Genomic DNA, 27,763 nt, shown 5'->3' on the forward strand with positions numbered 1-27,763 from the left:
GTTATTTTCTTCACCTCAAAGATTTTGGGTCTCACTTACTGAAGTTATCATACAAGCAAAATGAGTTATGCATTAACTAATAGAAATTAAGACTCACTGCTGACATATCCATCACTTGCCCCCTCTAGACCAGACATTGTTGATCGTAGGTCATCTTGTGAATCAGATGGCGTTAAAGTGAAGTCGTCAACATCTCTCACCTGTTAAAAATGTATATACACAACATGAATCAGAATCAGGAGTCATTTCTGGCCCTAATGGATCCAGCTGCACCCTCCTTACTATTTAAAATCACCACTAAATGATTACGTTATTACAAAACGTCAAATCAGTTATTGCATTCATGGTGGTAAATGCCATAGTTAAGGCTACGTACAGAGTTCCTTTGGAAGCTTCTCCCACCCATTTTCACGTACTTCTAATGGTCGTAAAAATTTCCCTTTAGGGCTGAAGTTTTCTATGCTTGGTCACAGCCAACGTGTGAATTTTTGGGGGATTTGGGGGGAAACCCTTCAACTACCTTTCAGTTATGGGAGAATTGGGGAAACTATAATATTAAAAAGATATTTTTGCTCTCCTGTTACACAAAATGTTGAACAAAATGCTTTCTTTTTGTGAGGCAGAGAGAATATGATAGAAATTATAAGTGACTGAAAAAAATCATCTCTGATGACACTCAGTAGGGGCATTAGCTGAGATGTGATCAGACCCTAGTGAAATCCTGCTCACTATGTGAACACAATTAGAGCAAGGCAAGTTCTACAATCTTCCTGCCAGGGGCCAGAAAATGGCAGGGCTACTCTACTCCTAAGACAATCTCATGTGTGAAATTGTAAAATGTTTAATTGAAATTTCACATTTAAAGTCTTTGGAACTGTTGCAGGATTCACCAAATTTTAAACTTTCATTTAAAGAAAAACTGTTATTTTTCTGCTGGCAAAAAGGTATGTTCTGCTGTGTAATTATCATTCAATTACTATACATTTAGTTAAGTATTAAATCTTTATTACAAACTCATTTGAATAGACATTGGATCAGGCTTTCTGTATCTCAGCTCCCCATCTGCAAAATGGGGATAATATTTCTTTTCTGCCACCCTTTGCCTGACCTGCCGTGTCTATTTAGATTATAAGCACTTCAGGACAGTGCATGTACAGCATGCCTACCATAATCTATGTTGGAGCCTTTAGGCATTACTGTAATATTATCAATAATGAATTATAAACTCTACCAAAGGCAACTTCCTGCAGTACTCGCAGCTGAGGCTGTGATAGGTTGTCTCATATTGAGGGTTGGGTCTATGATGAGATTTCACTGCACCGAGTGGTGGGAGGGAAGTATATGTTTATCAATATCACACTACAGTTTCCAATAGACTCTGTACATTACAACTCAGTAGATACATAATTATAACCACTCCTCCAAGAAGAAAGCATGAATACATATAGCAGGTAATATATAAGCTATTTAGAGCAGAGTCTTTGTCTTTTAATGCAATTGCACAGAGCCTAGAACACTGCTGGCACCACTATAATATAAATAATACTGCCTTTAAAAGAATCAATTACCATGGTAATTTGGGAAGAGACTCCTCAAACAAAACCTATCTTTTAAAAACTGAGTAAAAACAGTCACATGCAGACAATTGTTGCAGTAAGTTAAAGACTCCCATGACAACAGGTAAACACTTCTTTGACTGCCATTAATTACAAGAGGAATTTCGTCCCAACAGTCACATTACTTTATTGTGGCCTTCACTTTTGAATTGCCAGGCCTAACACACCGAATCCCATCTCTGTGAACTTTCTGAAGCTGCCAGGATACTATGAAGTTCCAAAATAAAACCCACACTCTATTACCATTATTTATATTACAGCACCAATCTACAGTCAGGCTGAAAGAAAGTCTACCTTGAGTGGCTTACAGTTCAATTTAGTTTTCAGAGAACTAATTTCACTTACAGAGAGAGAGCAGTGATAAAATGATGTTTCAATACAGCCTAATGTATGCTTCACTGTCTGCAACCAGGAGATGAACAAATAAAAGATGACTGCTATGACACAGTATTTATGCTTCTTGATGTATATTTACCAATATTAGTTTCCATGGTAACACACAGAGCACATGACCCAGCAATAAAAACTTATTGGTGGAGGGAGGGGAAGGAAGGATCTTACATTTAATATTTTTTTAAAACCCTGATAATTACCAGAATCCTTTTTTCCGTATTTTGGTACTCAGCGATAGAGTAGGTACTTTCAGAGAAAGCTGGTGACTTTAAATCTAGTCTGGCCACTGCTTCCTCATTGGTATTAGCATACAGACTTTGATATCCCAACAGTCCAGGGGTGTCTCCTTGTACGACAGATGATTTGTTGTCCTTCATTTCAAAGTCTGTGCTGTGTACACTATCAACTTCTGAGAAGGGTGTTAAGTGAAGACTTGGTTGAAGTTCTATGCTTGTCTCCTGCTTTCTCACAATCTCAGGTGAGTCCCATGAAGTCATATGCATGACTAAACATTTAAAGTCCTTGGGTGTCTCTTTATCATGCTCTATGTTTTGTGAAAGGTTGTTCAACTTGCATTTCATAGAGTCTGGAGTTTGATGAAATTCCAAGATTTGCTGACAGTGTTTTTTCAGATCTTGCAGCTCTCTGGCCTTGTCTGTCATCTCTGCTTCCTGAGTCAGGAGTGTCTCTTGTAGTTGCTTAATCTGAGTTTTTAGATTTCTGCTGTGAGTCTTCAAGTCAGCTATAGCTGCATCTTTCTCCTAGAGTGAAACAACACACATACCCATCAATTTTCTGTTTCCTGAATTCAAATAAAAGTTCCCAAAAGTGCAAAAAATATTCAGCTTCTGAGAAGATTCTTTTAAAATGAAATATCAAATTTGCTATTAATCCTAGCTATGATTTCAAGAACTCAGAAATAATTCAACATACTTTCTCATGCCAGTTTGGCCTTTCTTTTACCTTCAAGCCAAGATAAATTAATGCATCTAACTCTTCAGAATAGCTACTGTAGTAAAACAAAAACATTGAATATAGATTATATTAGTACAATACACAACAGCAATGTGTAAAGTAAACTGTTGATGTAAATTTTTTAAATTACTTCCCTTTTGGGTTTCACTGGTATAGTGAAAAGTAGCTGGCCAAGTTGTTTTTTGTTTTTTTATTTTTAAACAGAGACATCAAAACACATTACCACTGGTATATGTGACATCTCCACTGAAGCAGGGCTTTTGTTGGAGAGAAGGGAGTTTCCCATCCACTTCTACAGAACTGAACTATTCATTAAAAAAATTAAATTGATCCCTTGTAGTTGTGAAGATTACATTTATTTGACATTAGGAAGGTTAACGAATGCAGGGTTCTCTTTCTAAACACAAAAAGAACAGGAGTACTTGTGGCACCTTAGAGACTAACAAGTACTCCTGTTCTTTTTGTGGATAGAGACTAACACGGCTGCTCTTCTAAACACAAATTGCTAAAAAGGTTTACGAAAGAATAGAACAAGCATGTAGGGACAAAACCAGAAAAGGTAAGGCACAAAATAAGTTACACCTAGCAAGGGACATAAAAGGCAGTATGAAGAGGTTCTTTAAATACATTACAAGCAAGAGAATGACAAAGGAAAGTCAAGGTCCTCCACTTAGCGGGGAAGGAGAGCTAATAACTGATGACATCAAGAAAGCTGAGGTGTTTAATTACTATTTTGCTTCAGCCTTCAATAAAAAGATTAATGGTGATCAGATACTCAACACAATTAATATTAACAACAAGGCAGAAGGACTACAAGCCAAAATACGGAAGGAACAGGTTAAGGAATATTTAAATACATTAAGATGTATTCAAGCTGGCACGGCCTCATGAAATTCATCCTAGGGTACTTAAGGAGCTAGCTGAAGCACTCTTGGCACCATTAGAATTATCTTGGAAAATTCATGAAGGACAGATGAGATCCCAGAGGACTGGACAAGGGCAAACTTCGTACCTATCTTTAAAAAGGGAAACAAAGAGGACTCAGGGAATTACAGACCTGTCAATCTAACTTTGATACCTGGAAAGATACTGGAACAAATTATAAAACAATCAATTTGTAAGCCGCTAGAGGGTAACAGGGTCATAAGGAATAGCCGGCATGGATCTGTCAAGAACAAATCATGCCAAATCAACTTAATTTCCTTCTTTGACATGGTTCCTGGCCTAGTGGATGGGAAGAAGCAGTAAACATGATAGATCTTGATTTTAGTAAGGCTTTTGACACACTCCTACATGACATTCGGACGGTGATTAATTGTTCTTCATGTCCACTGAAGGTAGGACAAGAAGTAATCAGCTTAATCTGCAGCAAGGGAGATTTAGGTTAAATATTAGGAAAAACTTTTTAACTATAAGAGTAATTAAATTCTGCAACAGACTTCCAAGGGAGGTTTTGGAAGCCCCCACATTGGAGGTTTTTAAGAACAGGTTGGACAAAAACCTATCAGGGATGGTCTAAGTGTACTTGGTCCTGCCCCAGCACAGCAGGCTGCACTTGATGACTTCTTGATGCCCCTTCTAGTCCTAATTTTTATGATTCGATGCTCCTATCATGAAACTGCCCTGAGGCTCAAATCCTCACCCAAGTGCACAGCCAGTCTGTGCACAGTGGAGTTCCTCTGAGGTTTGGAAGCAATGCTACCCCACAGGCTGCTCTGTAACTGCCAATCTAGCCTCTTGGCTAAGTAGTGTCTATGACACTTCCATCCACATTGTGGCAGAAACTGGTGAATCCACATATTGGTGGACCCACCAACCTTGCCCCCAAATTTTAGTTCTGCAGTAGCCCACAGAGAACACATGCATAGCAGCGTATAACATGTCAGCCATTCCCAGACCCTTACACACCTCTTACCAACCACATGAACACACAGTACATGTACGTCAAGCAATGGCAAGGAAGTTAAGTATTCTGGCTAGTAACCTACTGGATGATTTCTCAACAGCTTCCTGAGTCAGTAGAACTGAATCTTCTAGTGTCATACTGAATCTGACCCATCATCTTTCTAGCCTTCTATATTTATAATAGTAGCTTCTTAAAATACTACAATTATGAATAAAGTACTAAAGGATATATAAAATAATATACAAAAGGCGTTAACATGAAGAATACAGACAACTTGTGGACATATGAACAGTACTTCAGCCTTTATGATCTGAGATTCTACAGATCTCACTTCCAACACTGACATTTGGATCTTATTTCTATCTGAAGCCTTTGCTTTAATAACCAGGACTCAAAGATTCTCTTTGAAACCACTTTAATATTAACAATTGGAGAAAATTGGCAATCATGAAAAATGTGCCAAATTAGCTCTCAGTCCCTTTCACCCCATTACTATTCCAACATACCTTTATGTCCTCCAGTATTTTACCAGTCTGTTCTTCACTTAATTCTAATTCCTTTTTCACACAGGCTAATTCAGACTTAAGTTCTTCCTGATGCAATGTCATCTTTGTGATTAGATCTTTGTGGTTTTCTGAAGTGTTTGTTGCCTCTAACTGTACTAGAATCTGTAAAAGAAAAAACAATTGTTGGTTGCTCTTTTAAAAAGTGAGCCATTTCGACATTGGTGGACTTTATTTTCGGTCAGTTTTGGAATTCCTATCCAAGCAGCAACTACAATAATTGTCATTTAAAAAGAGTAAACTCCCATAAGCAACAATGTTTCTATAAAAGTGTTGATAACTTATGGGGTTTAAACAAAAATGTGTTTCAAGTTATTATTGTATATGTTTATTCTACAGAAGGCAGAGAATGAGGACAGATGCACTTCACACACTAGGGGAGGATTTCACCACACGATCTTCAGCACAACCTGTGTGGTTCTGCTTATAAATCCAGGTGCGTATTTAGTATTAGCACTGTATACCATCAGCAATTTGAGCTTCTAGTAACATTAACCAATCACAATTTGAGATCAAATAATTCTATTCCTATTTCAGGATAGCAGTATCAACACTGCCTTCCTTAACGTTGATGCCAACAGAATATGTTTGCTATTTATTATATGACTCATTACAAGACAGGTCTGAGGAGAAGTATAAAGCATATGTTCTAAGCATGGCTGTATATAAAACAGTCACCCTCTTTAATGTTTTAAGAAGCTGAGCAAATGCAACATCTGGACAGGCCGTGTGGTCTAGTGCTTAGGGCAACAGACTGAGCTCAGACACCTGGATTTTCATCGTGGCTCTGCCACTAATCTGCTGTGTGACCCTCTGTAAGGTCACTTCCCCTCGCTGTGCCTCTGTTTTCCCTCCCAACCTCTGTCTCTCATCTATTCGCACAGTAAGTCCTTTACAACAATCATACCATGTGCCAGTACAGTGTGTAGCACAATGGGGTACTGATCTCCATTAGGGTCTCTAACTACTGTAATACAAATAATTATAAAAACATTTGCTTTGCTTAAGGATTAATACTTTCTATATAACCACTTAAGCAGGTGCAGACCCAGTGTACAGAAGCACACATCTACAGAGGAACAACATATATGTAAGTGATTGTAGGCAGTATTAGTATTTGTCATGTCCAATGTGTACCTGAAGAAAACAGGAACGCAACATCAGTGAAGTCTAAGTAAATTCACTATTGCTACCTCAGTGATAAGCTACAAAAGCTTAACTAGTGAAATCACTCCAAATGTTAGAGTCATTTCTCAACCTATCATGAGCTACACACAGTTGTGATGTTTGCACCGTGAAGTAGCATGTGAAAGTAGTATGATGTAACTATAATGTTTTATGACATCATGACAGGTGTGCATGCATGTTTTATATCAGTAAGACTGTAATTAATGGTCAGTTATTTTGCTCTGAATAGGACATTGTAGAGACTGTAATAATGCAGAGAAGCGTTTTGCCTAATCCATGTAGCATAATTGGTATCTGGTCTAAAAAAGCCACTTTCCTGCCAATCTGGCTAGGCACAAGTAATATGGTGTGAATGAACAACTCTGGACTTTTATATGAGTATAGTTCTTTTGAAGTGGGCATCCTAAATCACAGAAAGGTTTCCACCCCATATGTGCAGTCATACACCCAATCGCTCTTCCTCCAAGAGTGCTTAACCAGAGCAGGTTTGCTATGCATACTCCTGATACCACAAAGCACTCTTTGCTCTATTCCACCACCTTAGAGAAGCCTTAACCAGGCAGCAAATGTGTGCATAACTGGCACCTGCAGGGCAAAGCAGAATATGCTCCAGAGAAGTGCTCTCCAGGTTAGGGCATCTAATGAAATTAACTGAGATCAAATGATCTTCTCTGATCAACTGATTCTACACAGAGGGAGGAAAAGGGAACCTTGGTGATAAGTGTCCTCACAATTTTTCAGCTGTGTCAAATTTTAGAGGTGAGCTACCAAAAATGTGTTTTTAAGTAGTTCTCCAAGACTACCAGAAAACAAGTGTTCGTTTATCAATGTTGATTTCCTTAGCTTATCTAGGTTGACACTATTTGTGCTCATGACATTTACCTTCACCCTTTCTTAAAATCCAGAATGGTGGAGGAAATCTACCACCATTGTAAATTTTATCCTTAGTGAAAGCACCAAATACCTCAATCTACACGTTTTATGCAGTGACAGCCAACAGTTGCACTAGCATCACCACACCAGTGAATTTAATACTAGTTAGTGCCCAGTGTTAGAATAAAGTTTCTAACTTTACAAGTTAATAAGATCAGACAATAAATCTCTTTTAAACTTACCCAGAGAGATAAATACAAAATGTACTACATCAGAGCTGACTTAACTCTTCAACATTTAAAAAATGTTGTTAAAAAAATAATGCATACCAATTTATCACTTTGGGAAACTGAAGCTGCAAATGACTGATCAACATTTGCTCCTCTCTCTTCTCTCAATTTCTCCATTCCATTTGTATGAACTGGAACCTCTCTTTCTTGTTTTAAGACCAGTTTATGAAGTTTAGCTTCTTGATCATTACTTTGATTCTTTTCCTTGTAGGATTCCAGCTGTGAATAAAGGTCATCTCTTTCAGAGCGCAGGGCTTGGAGTTCTTTCAAAAACTCCTGGATCTGATCTTTCAATTTTATAGAATTTGCTTGAAGTTCATCTATTTCTCTCTGGTAAACTACTTCTTTCTGATTCAGTGTTTGAACCTTGAAATCAAGCCTGGAGACTTCCGATTGAAGGGTTTGAACTTCTTCAGCCTCAGTTTTCTGATGCAGATCCTTTTTTAACAGTTCATCTTCAAGTCTTGCAATCTTTTCTGCTAGGTGCTGTAATTCAGCTGCATCCACTACTCTCTGCTCTGCTACTGTCTTAATCTGCAGATCGCTCTCTAAAAGAGTTGCTTCTCTTGCTCTCAGTGTATCTTCAAGCTCTTGAATGCGAGAGGACATGATCCCCATTTCACCATCTCTCTGAGAGTGGTGTGTTCTTAGAAGGCTGTACTCCTCCTGAAATGCATCATACTGTATTCTTAGGGATGTTAACTCTGCCAAGTGCTGCCTTGAAGACTCCTGTACATTTTGAAGATTTTGCTCTAAAATTTCCACCTCCATTTTAAACTGAGATTCCTTCTCTTCAAGCAGCTGCTGCAGGGCTTCTCTAGCAGTTGAGACAAGTTCTAATTCTTCCTGAAGCTCCTTCAGTTTGGAATGTAACAATACAGTTTTCTTATTCTTATCTGAATGCTCCTGAAAATCTAGTGATCCTTTCTTCAATTCATTCTGAAGATTCTCTACCTGCTCCTCCAACCTAAGCACGTTACGGTTATCTTGGCTGTCACTAACTTCATGACACATGGGTCCAAGTTGTACCAGCTCCTTTTGAAGCTTCTCAATTACTCCATGAAGCTGCTCTACCTCTTCTGCTTTATCCCTATGCAGTCTTTCCTGGTCACCACGAAGGTGCTCGACGAGTAACCTGAGTTCATCGATTTCAGATTTTCCGTTTTCCACAACCTGAGAGAAAGAACAAGACTGAAATGCCAATGGTACACAGAGTTACTTCTGTTGAAGTATCAGAATTCCCACCACTTAAAAGTTCATTTACCAAAACAACATATGTGCAATTTCAGTTACTAGAAGAACCACATCTTCAAAGCAGCCAGTCAATAATACAGATTTAATAAGGGCAAGGTTTGAAAACCTTACCTTGAGCCTTATAGCTAAAACACTAACCTCATTAACAGACATGGAAAACGCCCCCATTCCCAAGCACAGTCCAGAGATAGTTTCCTGGTGAGAAGGCCAGTACATCCACGTCCCTCCCTCTCACAGCTGGAAAGAGTGGGACCTCTCAGTTTCCCCAAAGAATGCTGTCCATCAACCTGACTTGCAAGGACAACCCCATCCTGTCGCCCCAAAATGAAATCTTTCACAATAGCTTAATTATTAGTGTGCTCACTTTAGACGTTCAATTTTCCTTCCCCTTCTCGCAGCTGAAAAAGATGGACTTTGAATAGCTAAATATTTATTTTAAGTATTAGCATACCCACATAACGTATACTATATAATTACATACTACTCAGTAGTGTTTTGAAAGGGGTTTTTGTTACATTTGATTTTTAAAAATTTAATGAAAATACATGTATTTTCAACAAATGCTTAACTCCAAGACTAAGAATTAAGCAGCTTCTCCTCTGAGCAGCATATGCCATAAGAGAGAGGGTACAAATCATAGCAAAACTGAGAAACCCACATTTGGGAGGGGAAGCTACTCCCTAAACACCTCCATGTAGCCACCCCACACTCTACTACAGCTTAAAATCAAAAGCTGAACTCGGTACTACCAGGATATTTTTGTCAGGGGGGCATTAAGGGGAAAGGGGAAAGGGAACAACTGTTTAATGAACCATTTTCTCAAAGCAGCACAAGTCATAATGCAACCTTCTATGCAACAATTACACTCTACTGCAGGTTTTTCCAGATTATTGAGAAGACGTGGCAAGCTGTATTAACAGTAGCATAGGGACCTGGGGTGGAGGAAGAAGGGGAGTGATCTCTTTGTTAAGGTTGACATCCAGGGGGGTATGAGTTTTCCCATGGGTCTTGTCCCATTACAGGTTTTGGTGGTCATGTTCACCTAGCCATGCCCACACCTCTGTGATGGGTTGGAGCTATGCAACAACCTGAGCTGCAGAGATTTTCACATATTTTCCTTTGAAATAAAAGGAAGAAATACATGGGTCTATGTCAGCAACCTGGTAAAATGGCAGCTAACTATTCATAATTCATTAGCTGAAGTGATTAGAGTTCAGTTCACCTTTAAATACCCCACTATTATCTAGAAAAAATGGTACACTAGGACACATTTTAAAAAGCAATGTCCTGATAACATGATGTTTGTGTGTGTGCGCTCCTCATTTTGAGCCTCCAAAACAGAAAATCACTCACAACTTTGGTCTTATGATAATATTGGGAACCTAGTTAGCAAGATGAGTGAATGAGTTTCATTGGGTATGCTCTCATTTATCCAAATGGCCTGAGGGACATCCAAAAGTTTTGGATAACTGAGTGATTGGCTAAAAGGAAGTGCTATTTTGAGATGCAGTTTCACAACAGTTTATCAATGATGGGATTAATTGCACCCTCAGCTAGTTCACAGATGACACTAAACTGGGGGGAGAGGTAGATACGCTGGAGGGTAGGGATAGGGTCCCGAGTGACCTAGACAAATTGGAGGATTGGGCCAAAGAAATCTGATGAAGTTCAGAAAGGACAAGTGCAGAGTCCTGCATTTAGGACGGAAGAATCCCATGCACCGCTACAGGCTGGGGACTGACTGGCTAAGCAGCAGTTCTGCAGAAAAGGACCTGGGGATCACAGTGGACCTGAAGCTGGATACAAGTCAGCAGTGTGCCCTCGTTGTCAAGAAGGCCCAACGGCATATTGGGCTGTATTAGTAGGAGCACTGCCAACAGATCGAGGGAAGTGATTATTCCCCTCTATTTGGCACTGGTGAAGCCACATCCAGAGTACTGCGTCCAGTTTTGGTCCCCCCACTACAGAAGGGATGTGGACAAATTGGAGTAAGTCCAGCAGAGGGCAAGAAAAATGATTAGGGGGCTGAGGCATATGATTTACGAGGAGAGGCTGAGGCAACTGGGGTTATTTAGTCTGCAGAAGAGAAGAGAGGGGAGATTTGATAGCAGCCTTCAACTACCTGAAGGGGGGTTCCAAAGAGGATGCAGCTCGGCTGTTCTCAGTGGTGGCAGATGACAGAACAAGAAGCAATCGTCTCAAGTTGCAGTGGGAGACGTCTCGGTTGGATATTAGGAAACACTATTTCACTAGGAGGGTGGTGAAGCACTGGAATGGATTATCTAGGAAGGTGGTAGAATCTCCATCTTTAGAGGTTTTTAAGGCCCGGTTTGACAAAGCCTTTGCTGAAATGATTTAGTTGGTGTTGATCCTGCTTTGAGCAGGGGGCTGGACTGGATGACCTCCTGAGGTCTCTTCCAACCCTAATATTCTATGATTCTAACACAGTTCCCCCCCCCCCCCCCCCCCAACATTGTCCTTCAAAGCTGCTGTTGTAGCTGAATCAGGATCAGGTCTCACTAACTGCTCAGAACCCACCATATGAATACATAGCGCTAACAGGTGCTAAGAATTGAGAAGTTATTAGCATATGATTAACATAGGGAGACATGGGGGGACACTATGTATTTGGATACCTAGGATTTTTGGATAAAGGGAATTTGGATAAACTAGAATTATACTGTAATTAGTACTGTACGATTAAGTTTGTTATCCTTAAAGAAATTATTCTATAAACTATTATTTATCATTTCTATTATCGTAGCACCTAGAGGCGCTGGCTGGAGATCAGGACCCCACTGTGTTAGGCAATGCCACCATGTTCCCTTACAGAGGGCAGATTAGGCTGAAAGGGGGCAAATTTTGAACTACACGCAAAACGGTTAGGCTATAGGGCAGAGTAAATATTATTTCTTTACTTTATTCTTTACTTTATTTATTTTGATTTAATATTTTAAGAGACACCCAGCCCAGACTGACACCCATTAAATACAACCCATGACAATAAATAAAAGCAGCAGCAGGTCCCTCTCAAAAGCAGCTTGTCAATCAAACAAAACAAAATATCCACAATAGCAAATCCCCACTTCCACCCAGTCTCACAAAGGATCCTTATAAATGACCCTTCCTAAATGTGGTCTTGCCTATTTTGTAGTTGTGTTACTGCATATGGCACACAAAAAACTTCACCAAAGACAGGAAATGACCAGAGAAGGATGACATAACACAAGTGGTTAGACTTATGGTGGGATTTACATAATTGATTGATAAAATCAGGAATTCCTGCCCTGGAAATTAAAGGCACATCTGTTTTTTTACCCCACTTGACAGTACATAACAAGAGAACACAAAATTAAAAGGGCAGTAAGTTAGAAATCAACAAAAGGAAATGTTTCTTTACCCCATTTATAATCACATAGTGGGACTGACGAGTACTGGAGGTCATGAACGTGAATATTGTGCCTTGGTGTTTTTCCAATTTGATAATTGTGTGGATACTAACGTCTGTAGTTACACAAACCAAGGTAATAAAAATAATCAAATCTCATGTTTCAGAGTTCAGGCTAATCCCTGGTAGGGACCAGAAAGGAGTTCTCCCACTCCTGTGCACAGCACAGTGCAACAGGCTATAGGCTCTTTGCTTATTTTAAGGCTCCCTTTGTAGCACTAGCCATTCCCTAAGGAAGTGACTCAATATGGGAAACTGTTTCTCCTGAAGCCAGTAACACTACTCACATGGTAATCTATTTTCTTGAGGCAAAACATCAGATCTATTCCACCTGTAATACCACACACACTCACACTGTAATACCACTGTTCCCCCATATTAAGCAACCAGTATCTCAAAAACATTCTCACCTTATTGTCCGTGGCACCATCCAGTTCACGCTGGAGTCTCTCAATCTGCTCATTCAAATGATCAATTTCTTGATTCTTTTCCTCAAGCAAAGCCTGTGGGAACTGCAAAACTGCTGATTCACTATTACCCACGTTCTGACTTTGCATCATGCGGAGTTTTGCTATGTCCTCCTGATTGAAAAAAGAAACAATCTGGATCATAAAAGGACTATCCATCCCCCTTATAATACGAAAGCAAAACTGTGCTGATTTTTGTCAGTATTTGATTTTTAAGTCCTACAAACTCAAAACAGTTAACACTATAAGGCAGCCTCTTTCTGCTAAACTATTTTGATTACACCCTTACTACTGATAAATCTGTTTTCACCAATTCCCCTCCCTATTTCTCTCCCAGGAGATTTTTTTTTTTTAACTATGATTTCCATTGGATTTTTGAGTCCTGACTTCAAAGGACTAAGTTGCCAGGCTGAATTTTCCAGTTTTGAGGGAAAGTGTTGGACCATATAATTGCCCAACTGACTGCTGATCAATTCTATAATGTGGAATATTTATTTAACATGGCTGTACAGGTCGGGAAATGAAAGCTCACATTAAATGCATTTTTTTTTAAAGAACAGAATAGAATTTCATCCGTTTAATAAATACTATAGCAGTTTTACAAGAAATCAGCATTATAGTTATCAATGGTTCGCTGTCAAACTGGTAAGGTATATTTAGTGTGGTCCTGTAAACATAAGAACATAAGAATAGCCATACTGGGTCAGACCAAAGATCCATCCAGCCCAGTATCCTGTCTACCAACAGTGGCCAATGCCAGGTGTCCCAGAGGGAGTGAACCTAACAGGTAATGATCAAGTGATCTCTCTCCTGCCATCCATCTCCACCCTCTGACAAACAGAGGCTAGGGACACCATTCCTTACCCATCCTGGCTAATAGCCATTAATGGACTTAACCTCCATAAATTTATCTAGCTCTCTTTTAAAACCTGTGATAGTCCTAGCCTTCACAACCTCCTCAGGCAAGGAGTTCCAAAGGTTGACTGTGCGCTGTGTGAAGAACTTCCTTTTATTTGTTTTAAACCTGCTGCCTATTAATTTCATTTGGTGGCCCCTAGTTCTTAGAATCATAGAAGCATAGAATATCAAGGTTGGAAGGGACCTCAGGAGGTCATCTAGTCCAACCCCCTGCTCAAGCAGGACCAATCTTATATTAAGGGAACAAGTAAAGGACAGTTACCTGTTCCGTAACTGGCGTTCTTCGAGATGTGTTGCTCAGGTGTATTCCACAATAGGTGTGCATGCTTGCCACATGCACCGGTGCCAGAAGTTTTTCCCTTAGCAGTACCCGTAGTGGGGGAGCCCCGCTGCGACCCCGGGAGTGGCGCCTCTATATCACACTATAAAGGGGGCTGTGTGCTCCCCCCCACCCTCAGTTCCTTCTTGCCAGACAACTCCGACAGAGGGGAAGGAGGGCGGGATGTGGAATACACCTGAGCAACACATCTCGAAGAACGCCAGTTACGGAACAGGTAACTGTCCTTTCTTCTTCGAGTGATTGCTCATGTGTATTCCACAGTAGGTGATTCCAAGCTATACCTGATGGAGGTGGGTAGGAGTTTAAGGGTTACCAGGGCAGAGAACCACCCTGCCAAACCCGGCGTCATCCCGCGTTTGGGAGACGATCACATAGTGCGATGAATAGGTATGGACAGAGGACCAAGTAGCAGTCCTGCAGATGTCCTGAATAGGGACATGAGCCGTGTAGGCAGTGGACGAGGCCTGAGCCCTTGTCGAATGAGCCTTCACTATAGGAGGCGGGGGAACCCCTGCCAAGTCGTAACAAGTGCGTATGCACGAGGTGATCCAGTGGGAGATCCGCTGGGTGGAGACCAGTCTCCCCCTCATGCGCTCGGCCGAAGCAATGAAAAGCTGAGGGGATTTTCGGAACGTCCTGGTTCGGTCTAAGTAAAAAGCCAGCGCTCTGCGCACATCTAGCATGTGCAGGCGCCGTTCCTCATTGGAGGAATGGGGCTTAGGACAGAGGACCAGGAGGAAAATGTCCTGATCCATGTGAAAAGCCGAGACTACCTTCGGCAGAAAAGCTGGGTGAGGGCGGAGCTGGACCTTATCCCTATGGAAGACCATATACGGGGGTTCAGAGGTCAGGGCCCTAAGCTCCGAGACCCAGCGGGCTGAGGTGATTGCTACCAGGAATGCCACTTTACACGATAAGTGGGACCAAAAACACGTGGCCAAGGGCTCGAAGGGGGGCCCTGTGAGGCGGGAGAGCACTAGGTTCAGGTCCCAGAGCGGGACCGGGGGTCTAGCATAAGGGAATGCCCGATCCAGCCCTTTTAGGAACCGGGAGGTCACGTGGTGTGAAAACACCAAGTGGTCCTGCACCAGGGGCTGGAAAGCCGAAATGGCTGCCAGGTGCACCCTGACCGAGGAGGGCGCCAGCCCTTGGGTCCTAAGGGACAGGAGGTAATCGAGGATGAGCTGGATAGATGCGGAGGAAGGGGGAAGAACCCCTCTCCCTGGTCCACCTGGAGAACTGATATCATTTGGCCAGGTAGGTTCGACGTGTGGACGGTTTCCTGCTCTCAAGCAGGACTTGTCTAACATCCTCAGAACATCTCCCTTCCTCCTCATTCAACCACGGAGCAGCCACGCTGTCAAATGGAGCGCGGCCAGGTTGGGGTGGAGGAGACCATCCTCCCTCCTGGGAGAGGAGGTCCGGTTGAAGCGGCAGCTTGTGCGGGGGGGCCACTAAAAGCTGCAGGAGGGTCCCGTACCAATGTTGACGGGCCCAATCCGGGGCTATGAGGATAATCCGAGCCCCGTCTGCCTTTACCTTCTGTAGGACCCTGCCTATCAGGGGGAAGGGCGGGAAGGCGTAGAACAGGCAGCCGGACCATGGGATTAGGAACGCGTCCGATATCGCCCCTTCACCCTCTCCCGCCCTGGAGCAGAATCATGGGCATAGGCGATTCTGGACGGTGGCGAATAGATCCACCTGGGGAGTGCCCCACTCTAGGAAGAGCTGCCTGGCCACCTCCCTGTGTAGAGACCACTCGTGCTGTCGGGAGAAGAACCTGCTTAGGCGATCCGCTCCCCCCACCCTCAGTTCCTTCTTGCCAGACAACTCCGTCAGAGGGGAAGGAGGGTGGGATGTGGAATAGACATGAGCAACACATCTCGAAGAACACCAGTTACAGAAAAGGTAACTGTCTTTTCTTCTTCGAGTGATTGCTCATGTGTATTCCAAGCTATATCTGTTGGAGGTGGGTAGGAGTTCACAAGTTCCCAGGACGGAGGACAGCTTTGCCAAACCCGGCGTCATCCCTGGTTTGGGAGACGATCGCATAGTGTGAGGTGAACGTGTGAACCGACGACCACGTGGCGGCCCTATAAACGTCCTGGATGGGGACGTGGGCCACAACGGCAGCCGATGAGGCCTGTGTTCAGGTCGAGTGTGCCCTCACAATAGGCGGTAGGGGAACGCCCGCCAGCTCATAACAGGAACGGATGCACAAAGTGATCCAATTGGAAAGCCGCTGAGTGGAAATCGGCTGGCCCCTCGAGCACTCAGCCAAGGCGACAAACAGTCGCGAGGACTTTCTGAACGGCTTAGTCCACTCTAGGTAGAAAGCCAGAGCCCGCCGCACATCGAGCATGTGGAGGCGGCGTTCCTCACTGGATGCGTGAGGCTTGGGGCAGAGGACCGGTAGAAAAATGTCCTGACCCATGTGGTAGGCAGAGACCACCTTTGGGAGGAACGCGGGGTGTGGGCGGAGCTGGACCTTGTCCTTATGAAAGACCGTATACGGTGGCTCAGAGGTCAGGGCCCTGAGCTCTGAGACTCGCCGGCCCAACGTGATTGCAACCAGAAAGGCCACCTTCCACGAGAGGTGAGACCAGGAGCACATGGCCAGTGGTTCAAATGGAGGCCCCATGAGATGAGCCAACACCAGGTTTAGGTCCCACTGTGGAACCGGGGGTCTAGAATACGGGAAAAGATGGTCTAGACCCTTAAGGAACCGGCCAGTCATAGCGTGGGAAAACACCGTGTCTCCTTGCACTGGCGGATGGAAGGCTGATATGGCTGCCAGGTGCACCTTGACAGACGAGGGCATCAGGCCCTGGGCCCTCAGGTGGAGGAGGTAATCAAGGATAAGCTGGATCGGGATGGTCACCGGGGAGACACCCAGGTCTGCCGCCCACCTAGAAAACCAGGACCACTTCGCCAAATAAGCGCGGCGAGTGGAGGGCTGTCTACTTTTGAGGAGAACGCGCTGAACTTGTTCTGAGCTCGTCCTTTCCTCTCCACCTAACCATTGAGCAGCCACGCCGTAAGGTGAAGAGCCGCTAGGTTAATATGGAGGTCCTGTGAGAGCAGGTCCAGGCGGAGTGGCAACTGCCACGGCGGAGCTCCCGCTAGGCCTGTGAGGGTCCCGCACCAATACTGCCTGGGCCACGCCAGGGCAATCAGGAGGACTCAGGCCTTGTCCGACTTTATCTTCTCCAGGACCCTGCTGATCAGAGGGAACAGGGGGAAGGCGTAGAGAAGCCGGCCTGATCAGGACAGGAGAAAGGCATCGGAGACCGCGCTCCTCCCCAGGCCCCCCCCGGAGCAGAACCGGGGGCATTGCCTGTTCTGCCAAGTCGTGAATAGGTCCACCTGGGGAGTTCCCCACCTTCGGAAGAGCTGGTGGGCCACTTCCAGGTGGAGGGACCACTCGTGTTGCGAGGAGAAGTCCCTGCTCAAGCAATCCGCCCTCTCGTTGTGGGAGCCCGGTAAGTGAAAGGCCTTCAGGTGGATGTCGTAGGCTATACAGAAGTCCCACAGCCCGAGGGCTTCGAGGCATAGGGCAGAAGAGCGGGCCCTGCCTTGCCTGTTGATATAGAACATTGAGGCCATGTTGTCCGTGAGGACCCTGATTACCTTGCACTCCAGGTGCGAGCGGAAGGCCATACACGCCAGCCGCACCGCTCTGAACTCCTTGATGTTTATGGGTAGGGGCAGGTCCTGAGCCGACCACAGGCCTTGGGTCTGAAAGCTCCCCACATGGGCCCCGCAACCCAGGTCTGACGCATCGGACACCAGCTCCAGCGACGGAGCCCTGTCCCTGAACGGGACCCCTTGGAGCATGTTGTTCGGGGTGGACCACCATCACAGGGAGGTAATCACAGTGTCCGGCACGGTGACGACCTTGTCCATCCTGTCCGTGGCCTGGGAGAAATTCAAGGCCAACCAGAGCTGGAGGGGCCTCATCCTGAGTCTGGCATGACAGACCACGTACGTGCACGCCGACATATGACCCAAGAGCTGCAGGCAAACCCTGGCTGTTGTCACCAGGAACCTTGTGACCGAGTCGATGAGACCTTTCAGAGTCTCAAACCTGTCTGGCGGGAGGGAGGCCCTGGCCGACATGCACCCAGGAGCGCCCCGATAAACTCTATGCGTTGGACCGGGACTAACGTGGACTTGGTGTTGTTTACCAATAGGCCCAAGACGGTGCACGTGGACAGGAGGAGTGCCACATGATCCCTCACCTGCGACCGGGAGGTGCCCTTGACAAGCCAATCGTCCAGATAGGGAAATATCTGTATCCCCGCCGTCTGAGGTAGGCCGCTACCACCAACATGCATTTTGTAAACACTCTGGGGGCAGTGGACAGCCCAAACGGGAGGACCGTAAATTGGTAATGATTCTGTCCCACAACAAAATGGAGGAAGCGCCTGTGCCCCTTGAATATGTGGATGTGAAAGTACGCGTCCTGTAGATCGAGGGCAGGGTACCAGTCCCCGGGATCCAGGGAGGGGATGGTGGAGGCCAGGGAGACCATGCGGAACTTGAGCTTCACCATGTACTGGTTCAGACCCCATAGGTCCAGTATGGGCCTGAGACCCTCTTTGGCCTTCGGGATAAGGAAATAACAGGAGTAGTACCCCTTGCCCATGAACTCCTCAGGCACCGCCTCTATCGCTCCTAGTCCTAGGAGCCACCCCACCTCCTGCTCGAGCAGAGCTTCGTGCGAGGGGTCCCCCAGGAGGACGGGGGCGGGGGGTGGTTGGGTGGGGAGGAGGTAAACTGGAGGGTGTAACCCCAGGAGATGGTGTTGAGGACCCATCGGTCCAAAGTGAGCTGAGACCATTCTGGAAGGAAAGCACACAACCGGTTGGAGAAGGGAAGCTTTATTGGGGTTGGATCTCTGATGAGGACTGGCAGGTTGCCCCCGAGCATCCCGTCAAAATCGCCTTTTCCCCGCCTGCTTGCCCTTGGAGGGTCCAGGCTCGGGGGCAGGCTGAGACTGCCTGTGAGGGCGTCTCTTATAGTCCCGTTGCTTCTTATGGGCGGCCTCGTACTTCGGGAGGGCGGCCGGGGTCGGAGTCTGCTGCGGCTTGAACTTCGGTTTTGCCGGAGCCGGGACATAGAGACCCAGGGTCGCGTGGGAGTCCTTCATGCCATGCAGTCTTGTATCGGTTTCCTCTGCGAACGGAGCTTTCCCATCAAACGGGAGATCCTGCACGGAAGATTGCGCCTCGCTGGAGAGCAGAAGCCATGACGCCCGTCTCATGGACATCACAGAGGCCACTGAACATGCGGCTGTGTCCGCAACATCCGAGGCAGCCTGCAGGAAAGCCCGAGCTGCCGCTGCCCCTTCCTCCACCAGCGCCCTGAACTCCTTATCGCGCTCCTGGAGGGAGACCTCAAATTTAGGCAGGGAGCCCCACAGATTAAATTCATACCGACCCAAGAGGGCCTGAGGGTTTGCCACTCGTAACTGGAAGCTCGAAGACGAATAAATTTTTCTTCCGAAAGAGTCCAGCCTCCATGAGTCTTTGTTCTTTGGGGTTGGGGCTGGCTGACCCTGTCGTTCCCTGTGGCTGACCGACTCAACCACCAGGGAGTTAGGCGCCGGGTGGGTATATAGGTACTTATGCCCTTTAGTGGGTACAAAGTACACCTCTACCCCTATATAACGCGACCCGATATAACACGAATTCGGATATAACGCGGTAAAGCAGCGCTCCGGGGGGGGCAGGGCTGCGCACTCCGGCAGATCAAAGCAAGTTCGATATAACGTGGTTTCACCTATAACGCAGTAAGGTTTGTTGGCTCCCGAGGACAGCATTATATCGGGGTAGAGGTGTACTTGCGTTCTGCCTTTTTTGATATGGGGGCCACAAGGCATTTGAAATTTTAGCCACCCCTTCATGGAGCAGCAAGGCCACCCTACCTGGTGCCGATGGGGACAACACGTTGAACAGGGAGTCCGAGGGCTCCTCCATCTCCTCTGCCTGGAGATGGAGGTTTGCTGCCACCCTCTTTAAGAGCTCTTGGTGGGCCCTGAAGTCCTCCTGCGGAATGGAGGGAGGGGGGGCCGCAATCGCCTCCTCTGGGCCGGGCGAAGAGGCCGGTGCAGTGCTTTGGGTGTTGGCCGGCACCGGAGGATCCACCACCTGGTCGGACTCCGGGCGTGGTACCGAGGACGAGCGTCCCACCGACTCCTTTGTCGGGGTTCTAGAGAGGGAGGCCGACGGTGCTTCCGAAGCTCCAGCCACTGAGCGAGCTCCCACCGGGGGCTGCGCCGGAGACCAGGGTGCCCACTGGTACCACTGGGCAGGCCATGACACTTGGTGCCACTGCACCTGCTGTGGCACCGGCGGGGCCTGCTGCCCGGGCTGGCGGCCTACGAATGGAGACCAGGCTGGCGTAGGATCCACTGCTGTCTCTCAACCAGGACGAGTGGCGGTGCCGGGATCTGCGACGGTCACGGGACCGCGATCTCGACGTGGAAGACCGGTACCGACAGTAATAGCCGCTCCGTGAACGGCCTCAACGGGCGGACCCGCACCGGTGAGGTGACGGCGATCGATGCCTCGGGCTGCGGTGCCTTGGTGGAGACTTGGAGCAGGAGCCCGAGCGGGAATGGCGTCGATGACTGTGCCGTGACCAACTGCGGTACCCTCTCCGGGACGAGGACCGACGACGACGTACGCCGTGGTCCTGTCGATATACGCTCTCTGAGAAGGACTGGTGCTGTGAGCCCCGGGCAGCCGGCCGGAACCCAGCCCAAGAGTCTGGTTGGCGTCGAGGGCAATCCACATGGACTCTGCCCCGAGCGGATGCTGTGCGGTGATCGGCATCGGGAACGTTCCCTCGACCGAGACCGGTGCCGAGCCGGGGGCGACTGCGGAGATCCCAGCAGAGGTTTGCCTCTGGAGCGTGAGGCTGAAATCGGCGGCACTCCGGGCACTGGCATGGACAAGACGTCCTGGGCCGCCTGGAGGGCTTCGGGCGTGGACGGCATCCAGACATCCAGAGAGGCCTGTTCCGAAGGGGCCAGGCTACTCCGCTCTACATGAGTCGGAGGCCTAGGGCCCAGTGGGGATCGAGGACTGCCTGACATGGGCCTAGCCTCTGTCCCAGACTTCCCTCGGTGCCGCTGCGAAGAGGGAGTCTTCTTGGCGTGCCCCGTGGACGGGGAGCAGTGCCAACTGGTCGATGGCACCGGCGGATCACCGCGTACCGACACTGCGGTGCCCGGGTCCTGCCTCAAAGCGGTGTGCCGGGGTCTGGGTCAGCACCGACTCCATCAGAATGGCTCGAAGCCTAATGTCCCTTTCTCTTTTGGTCCGAGGCTTAAACGATTTGCATATCTTGCACTTCTCGCTGATATGGGTTTCTCCCAAGCAGCGCAGTCTGTGTGCGGGTCGCTTCTTGGGATACAAGAACTGCACGACTTAAATCTCGGAGCTCGGAGCATGCCCCGGCCCGGGCTCACTCACTAACGAAACTAAGTACGCTAACTAACTACAGGTACTAAACAAACAAACAGTTCTGGGGACAAGCTATAGCAAAGCTGGAGCAGAGCACTTCCAACGCACCTTCACTGGCAGCAAGAAGGAACTGAGGGTGGGGGGAGAGCGCAGCTCCCCTTATGCCGCGCCAAGCAGGCGCCACTCCAGAGGTCACAGGGGGCGCTTCCCCCTTCGGGTACTGCTAGGGGAAAAGCTTCCAGCACCGGTGCACATGGCGAGCACGCACACCTATTGTGGAATACACATGAGCAATCACTCAAAGAACAACAGTAGATTCCTTTTAAAACTAGAGGAAAACTAGATACAAAAATTACTAAAATTATTAAACCAAAAAAAGGTTATAAAACACTGAATCCTTCAAAGACAAGCATCTCTATGGAACCATAGTAAAACCTGCTGAGAGCGACCACTCACGGAAGTTCGCAAAAGTGGTCTTTTGTAAGAGGTGGTCTCTCTTCAAAGGTTTGTACACCGGAGAGCGGTGATGTTCCCTGGCCTCTGCAAGAAGTTGCTCATGACAGGTGGTCTCTAAGGCAGGTTAGAGTAAAGTTAAATGGCTCAACATACCTTCAGATGAGCATTCTCTACTTGAAGCTGGCCGATGCCAGCGGTAAGGTTTTTTTGCATCTCTAACTGCAAGTTCAGCCGCAAGATTTCCTCATTTTTATTGATTAAGTTCTCTTTAAACTGTTCTAGTTGCTCTAACAAACTCAGGATCTAAAACACAGAAAAACATCATTTTGGTAGACGCCTTTATTTAAACAAAAATTGATTACCTTGGTTCTTCACATTACTTTATGAAGAATAAGTAACTACAGCCAATTCCATTGCTACAAAACTGTCTAAATAGAACACACACAAATATAGTATTAGAGACAAAAGGGAGAGGAAGAATCTAGTGTCCTAATATCCAGACTGGGATCAAACTTCCAAATTCTAATCTCAGCTTGGAAACTACCACAGTCATTGTGTGTAAATCACTTAACCCTTGACTTCACCTTTCCTTCTGTAAAATGAGGATTCTTCTACTACATACTTAGCCATCATTCAAGAGCCTACAAACTTGGCAGGGACCAACACTGAGCTCAGAAGCACTGTATGGCCTGTGTCTGTTGAGCTTCTAAACTTTGTAACTGTCCTTATATATGTCTATATGCTCTAGGAATGAATTTGGGGACAGTCTATGGGTACGTCTTCACTCAAGGGGGGGGTCGATTTAAGATACGCAAATTCAGCTACGCGAATAGCGTAGCTGAATTCGACGTATCGCAGCCGACTTACCCTGCTGTAGGGACGGCGGCAAAATCAACCTCTGCGGCTTCCCGTCGACGGCGCTTACTCCCACCTTCGCTGGTGGAGTAAGAGCGTCGATTCGGGGATCGATTGTCGCGTCCCGACGGGACGCGATAAATCAATCCCCGAGAGGTCGATTTCTACCCGCCGATTCAGGCGGGTAGTGTAGACCTAGCCTAAGGCCTGTGTTATACAGGAGGTCAGACTAGATGATGCCAATGGTCCATTCTGGTCTTGGAATCTACGAGGATGTCAAAAGCAACACACTAGTTGGGCCTGTTGGGGGGCATGGAGTGAACAAGAACCGAGACTTGGTTTTGTCTATGGGGACGAGTGGCACTGTGAAATTGGAGATAGTGGGCAATTCAGCATATAACGTGAAGAGGAACGCTTATTCATTTTCAAAGTATTACCATTCCAAACTGTCCATATAGAAGTTTTCCTGTATGAAGTGTGCTTACATATAAAATTTTCCCTGTCAAAATTCTCATGTAAGAATTTAAACAACCAAAGAGTGCTTTGGTATCTACACATTTTAAAGACAATGCCACGATAAAACATTTTAGATATGAAACCAAGAAGGAATGACAAATGCTAATAGGTTTGTTTGTGAAAAAGTAGCTAATGCATGGGATTTTAAGCATATTTAAACATGAAAAATTTGAAGAAGTGAGCCATTTTCAAGTTAGAGACCCAAAAACCTTAGAAATCTTTTAAGATGGTTATTTTAAAATTGCTATGATTGGTGTCTGGCACATGGGACAGGCACTTTTTTTGTACTGTAAATCAAAATGCATATATTTTGTGATAAGAATAGCTTATATAATAATAAAGCCCGTTTCTTATGTAGTGCTTTTCCTCAGCAGATTTCAAAGCACTTTGCAATTTTTTAATGTATTTATCCTCAGCACCCGTGCGCGATCGGGACGCATTATCAGCCCATTTTTAAAGATGGGGAACTGAGGCACAGAGAGGCTCAGTGACTTATCACTAGAGTTATGCTACTCTGGCCTCCAAGCATAGTATTGGGCATTTTCTGCAATGAATTGTGGAACTGAGAAACTGCAGGGAGAGACCTGAACAGAGGTTCAATTTCTGAGTATCCCTGTCCAAAAGTGCTTGCCTAGGCAATATACAGCCAAACAAAAGTTTGGGGGGGGGCGGGGGGAGAGAAGGAGAGCGCGAAATGTGATCGCCAAAAAGGAGCCATAATTTAGATAGTCGAGGTTAGGCCTAATTCTTGGTCCAGTGATCATTAATGATAATCAAGGTCAGGAACATACAGAAACAGTAAAAGAACAAAAATGGAGATATGCCCAGTGACGTACAGTTGATGTAAGAATTATCAATTTCCTGATTTTTAATGGATTAAATTCTTAGACATAATTTTACATAAACATTTTTTTTATTCTCAGATTCTAGATATAGCAACTGAAATGTTAGTTTCAGATTTACCTCTCTCTCTTTCATTAGGAGTGCCTCCTGCTCTGCCTGTAATTGTTCCTTTAGCCCATGATCAGAACTGCCTTCAGAAGGTACTCTGTGCCTGGCTTCATCCAGTTTAGACTGCAGGGCAGAGATCTGGATCAAATTATTGTATTGCTGCTGTTGCAATGCCTCTTTATCCTGCAAAACATGGATTTTAGTGTTAAGAACAATTAAGAACAATTATAATTATTAAACATACATATCTAGAGAGAACAATCCTGTCAAAAACACTTTATCTTCTAAAAACGCTACAGTGAACAAGCACATAACCAAACAGATCTTTAAAAACATGCAAATTCAAAAGCGGTGTCTAGATATGCATCCAAAAACGTGAGGAGGTAAATTTAAAAGCCAAGCTGAGTCTGTTTTGAACATTTTGCCCTCAGTGGTTTATAGATTAATAGATTCCAAGGCCAGAAGCAACCATTGTGCATATCAGTCTCACTTCCTGTATAACACAGGCCATAGAAATTCCCCAAATTAATTCCTAGGATATCTTTTAGAGAAATATCCAATCTTGTTTTAAAAATAGTTAGTGATAGAAAATCCACGACGACCCTGGGTAAATTGTTCTAATTGTTAATTATTCTTATCATTAAAAAATTATACCTTATTTCCACTCTAAATTTGTCTAGTTTCCAGTCACTGGCTCGTGGACCTTTCTCTGCTAGATTTAAAAGTCCATTACTAAATATTTGTTCCTCGTGTAGATACTTACCGGTGATAATTACGTCATTCCTTAATCTTTTCTTTGTTGAGTTAAATAGATTGAACTCTTTAAGTCTATCACTATAATCTTTTCTAATCCTTTAATCATTCTCGTGCCTCTTCTTTGAACACTTTCCAGTTTGTCAACATCCTTCTTGAATTGTGGGCACTGGAACTGGGCACAGTATTCCAGCAGCAGTCGCACCAATGCCACAATGCCCAATACAGAAGTAAAATAACCCCTCTGCTCCTATTCAACTCCTACTCAAGCTTCCCCTCTTAATGGATCCCAGGATTTTATTAGCTCTTTTGGTCACAGTGTTGTACTGGGAGCTCATGTTCAGTTGATTATCCACCACAATTCCCCAATCTTTTTCAGTCACTGCTTCCCAGGACAGAGTCCCCAATATTCCAAGTCTGGCCGACATTCTTTATTCCTAGATGTACATATTTACATTTAGTTGTATTAAAACACATAGTGTATGCTTCCGCCCAGTTTACCTAGCTATCCAGACTGTTTTGAAACAATGACCTGTCCTCTTCATCGCTCCCCCAATTTGTGTCATTTGCAAACTTTATCAATGATGTTTTTATGCTTTCTTACAGGTCACTGATAAAAATATTATATGGAGTAGGGCCAAGAACTGATCCATGTGAGACCCCATTGGAAACACACCCGCTTGAGGATGATTCCCTGTTTAAAATCACATTTTGAGACCTATTATTTAGCCAGTTTTTAATCCATTTAATGGGTGCCAGGTTAATTTTATATCATTCTAGTTTTTTCATCAAAATGTTGTGCGGTACCAGGTCAAATGTCTTATAGAAGTCTAAGTATATAACATCAACACTATTATCTTTATCTACCAAACTTGTAACCTCATAAAAAAAAAGATATCAAATTAGTTTGACAGGATCTATTTCCCATAAACTCATGTTGATTTGCATTAATTACATTAACCGCCTTTATTTATAGTTATTGAGTTCCTCATCCATTATCTTGCCCAGGATCGATGTCAGGTTGACGGCCTATAATTACCCATTTATCCTTTTTAAAAATTGGTACAACATTAGCTTTCTTCCAGTCTTAGGGAACTTCCCCAATGGGCCAAGACTGATTGAAAATCAACATTACAGTTAGCTCCTCAGCCAGCTCATTTAAAACTCTTATTAGTTATCTGGACCTGCTGATTTAAATATGTCTCAATACCTTCCACAGTACTAGACAACTCAATTTTTGACTACCCTAAAAGATGTTATTCTTATGTCACAGTTGCATCTGTGCTCCACTACTCTATTTATTGTGGGTAGCACTTTTATTTGCAGAGGTGAAGTGGCTTTAAGAAACAGAGGTTATTTTTCCAGGTGTAGCTGACTTTGAAAGTTTAAATGAGGCTATGGGAGAACAAAGTAAGTTGTAATGTCAATAAATCTTAAGTTACTAGCTGAAATGACAACACAACGAACCTGTTTTAACAAAGTATTAGATTGTTTTTGCTATACCAGTCAAGTTGAGAAGCTACAGTAGGCTTTTTCTGGGCTTGTTTTTTTTCTTGGAGTTTTCCTTTTAGCCTTAATCTGGTTAATCTCTCTCAATTATTCTTCTCAGGCAAAGGTATTTTCATTAGGGAGTACAGGTTCCAGAACTACTATCAGATACCATTTGTATTCAATATATGTTACAAGGGGAACTGAAGAGGAGACTTCAGATGGAAGCAATCTGTCTTTGGCTGAGCATGCCCATTCCCTCTCTTACAGATCTAGTGTACCAGTGCCTCGATACACGTAGTTCTAACAAAGGAGTGACATTAACTTCTTTATATAATTTGATGAAAACTATGATAATAAAGGTAACATTACGAGGCTCTCTTTCCTCATTCTGAAAAGCTTCAAGAACCAGAAGAAACTGAAAAAAATTATTCAGATCCTACCAAGGAACAAGTCCAGACAAAATGTGACATACAACGTTGTTTAACAACATTTTACACTATAATACATGATAGTATGCTCATAGTATAGTCAAGATTTCTAAAAACAGGCACCTAAAGATAAGTTCTTGAGTCTTTATGCAGGTGCATAAATAAGTATCCCAATTTTCAACTTCTCAACACCCAACAGTTCCCACTGGCATACAGACCAGCTCAGGAAGACCAGTCCATGCATACAGGAGTCATGGAAAAAAGAATGCATGCAGTTATAGGACAAAAATAAATGGGCATCAAGATGATGTCGCCCACAGCTGACATAACTGGTGAGGTGGGAAGGGGACAGCATGATACAAGAAAAGATTTCCTAATTAACTACATACGGATCACTTGGTAACTAGGGCACCTAGTGTGGTAATGGGTTTCTCTCTCATCGGGTGAAACCCCAAAATCTTCAGGCCATTACACAAAGTCCATGTCCCAGGTATGATAAACTACTCAATAAACTCCCTACTGACATAGTACAGAAGGACAGAAAACAATTCAACTTTAGCTCTAGGTATGCCCATGTTCTAGCCCATGTGTAAGAACACTAAAATAAGAA

General features: G+C 44.8%; 1 protein-coding gene across 1 annotated transcript in view; it reads right to left on the minus strand.

Moving 5' to 3' along the window:
* The window catches only part of PCNT (pericentrin), a 251,434-nt gene that overhangs the window by 52,239 nt on the left and 171,432 nt on the right, over nucleotides 1–27,763 (minus strand). The window contains exons 34-40 of the mRNA XM_065413237.1: nucleotides 24,494–24,664; nucleotides 22,313–22,462; nucleotides 12,917–13,087; nucleotides 7,844–8,977; nucleotides 5,397–5,558; nucleotides 2,210–2,770; nucleotides 98–200 (exon numbers count right to left, since the gene is read on the minus strand). Of these exons, the coding sequence (XP_065269309.1) occupies nucleotides 98–200; nucleotides 2,210–2,770; nucleotides 5,397–5,558; nucleotides 7,844–8,977; nucleotides 12,917–13,087; nucleotides 22,313–22,462; nucleotides 24,494–24,664 (2,452 nt within the window). The remainder of the gene's footprint in view (nucleotides 1–97; nucleotides 201–2,209; nucleotides 2,771–5,396; nucleotides 5,559–7,843; nucleotides 8,978–12,916; nucleotides 13,088–22,312; nucleotides 22,463–24,493; nucleotides 24,665–27,763) is intronic.

Source organism: Emys orbicularis, chromosome 11, assembly GCF_028017835.1.
Source record: "Emys orbicularis isolate rEmyOrb1 chromosome 11, rEmyOrb1.hap1, whole genome shotgun sequence".
Classification (NCBI taxonomy): Eukaryota; Metazoa; Chordata; order Testudines; family Emydidae; genus Emys; species Emys orbicularis.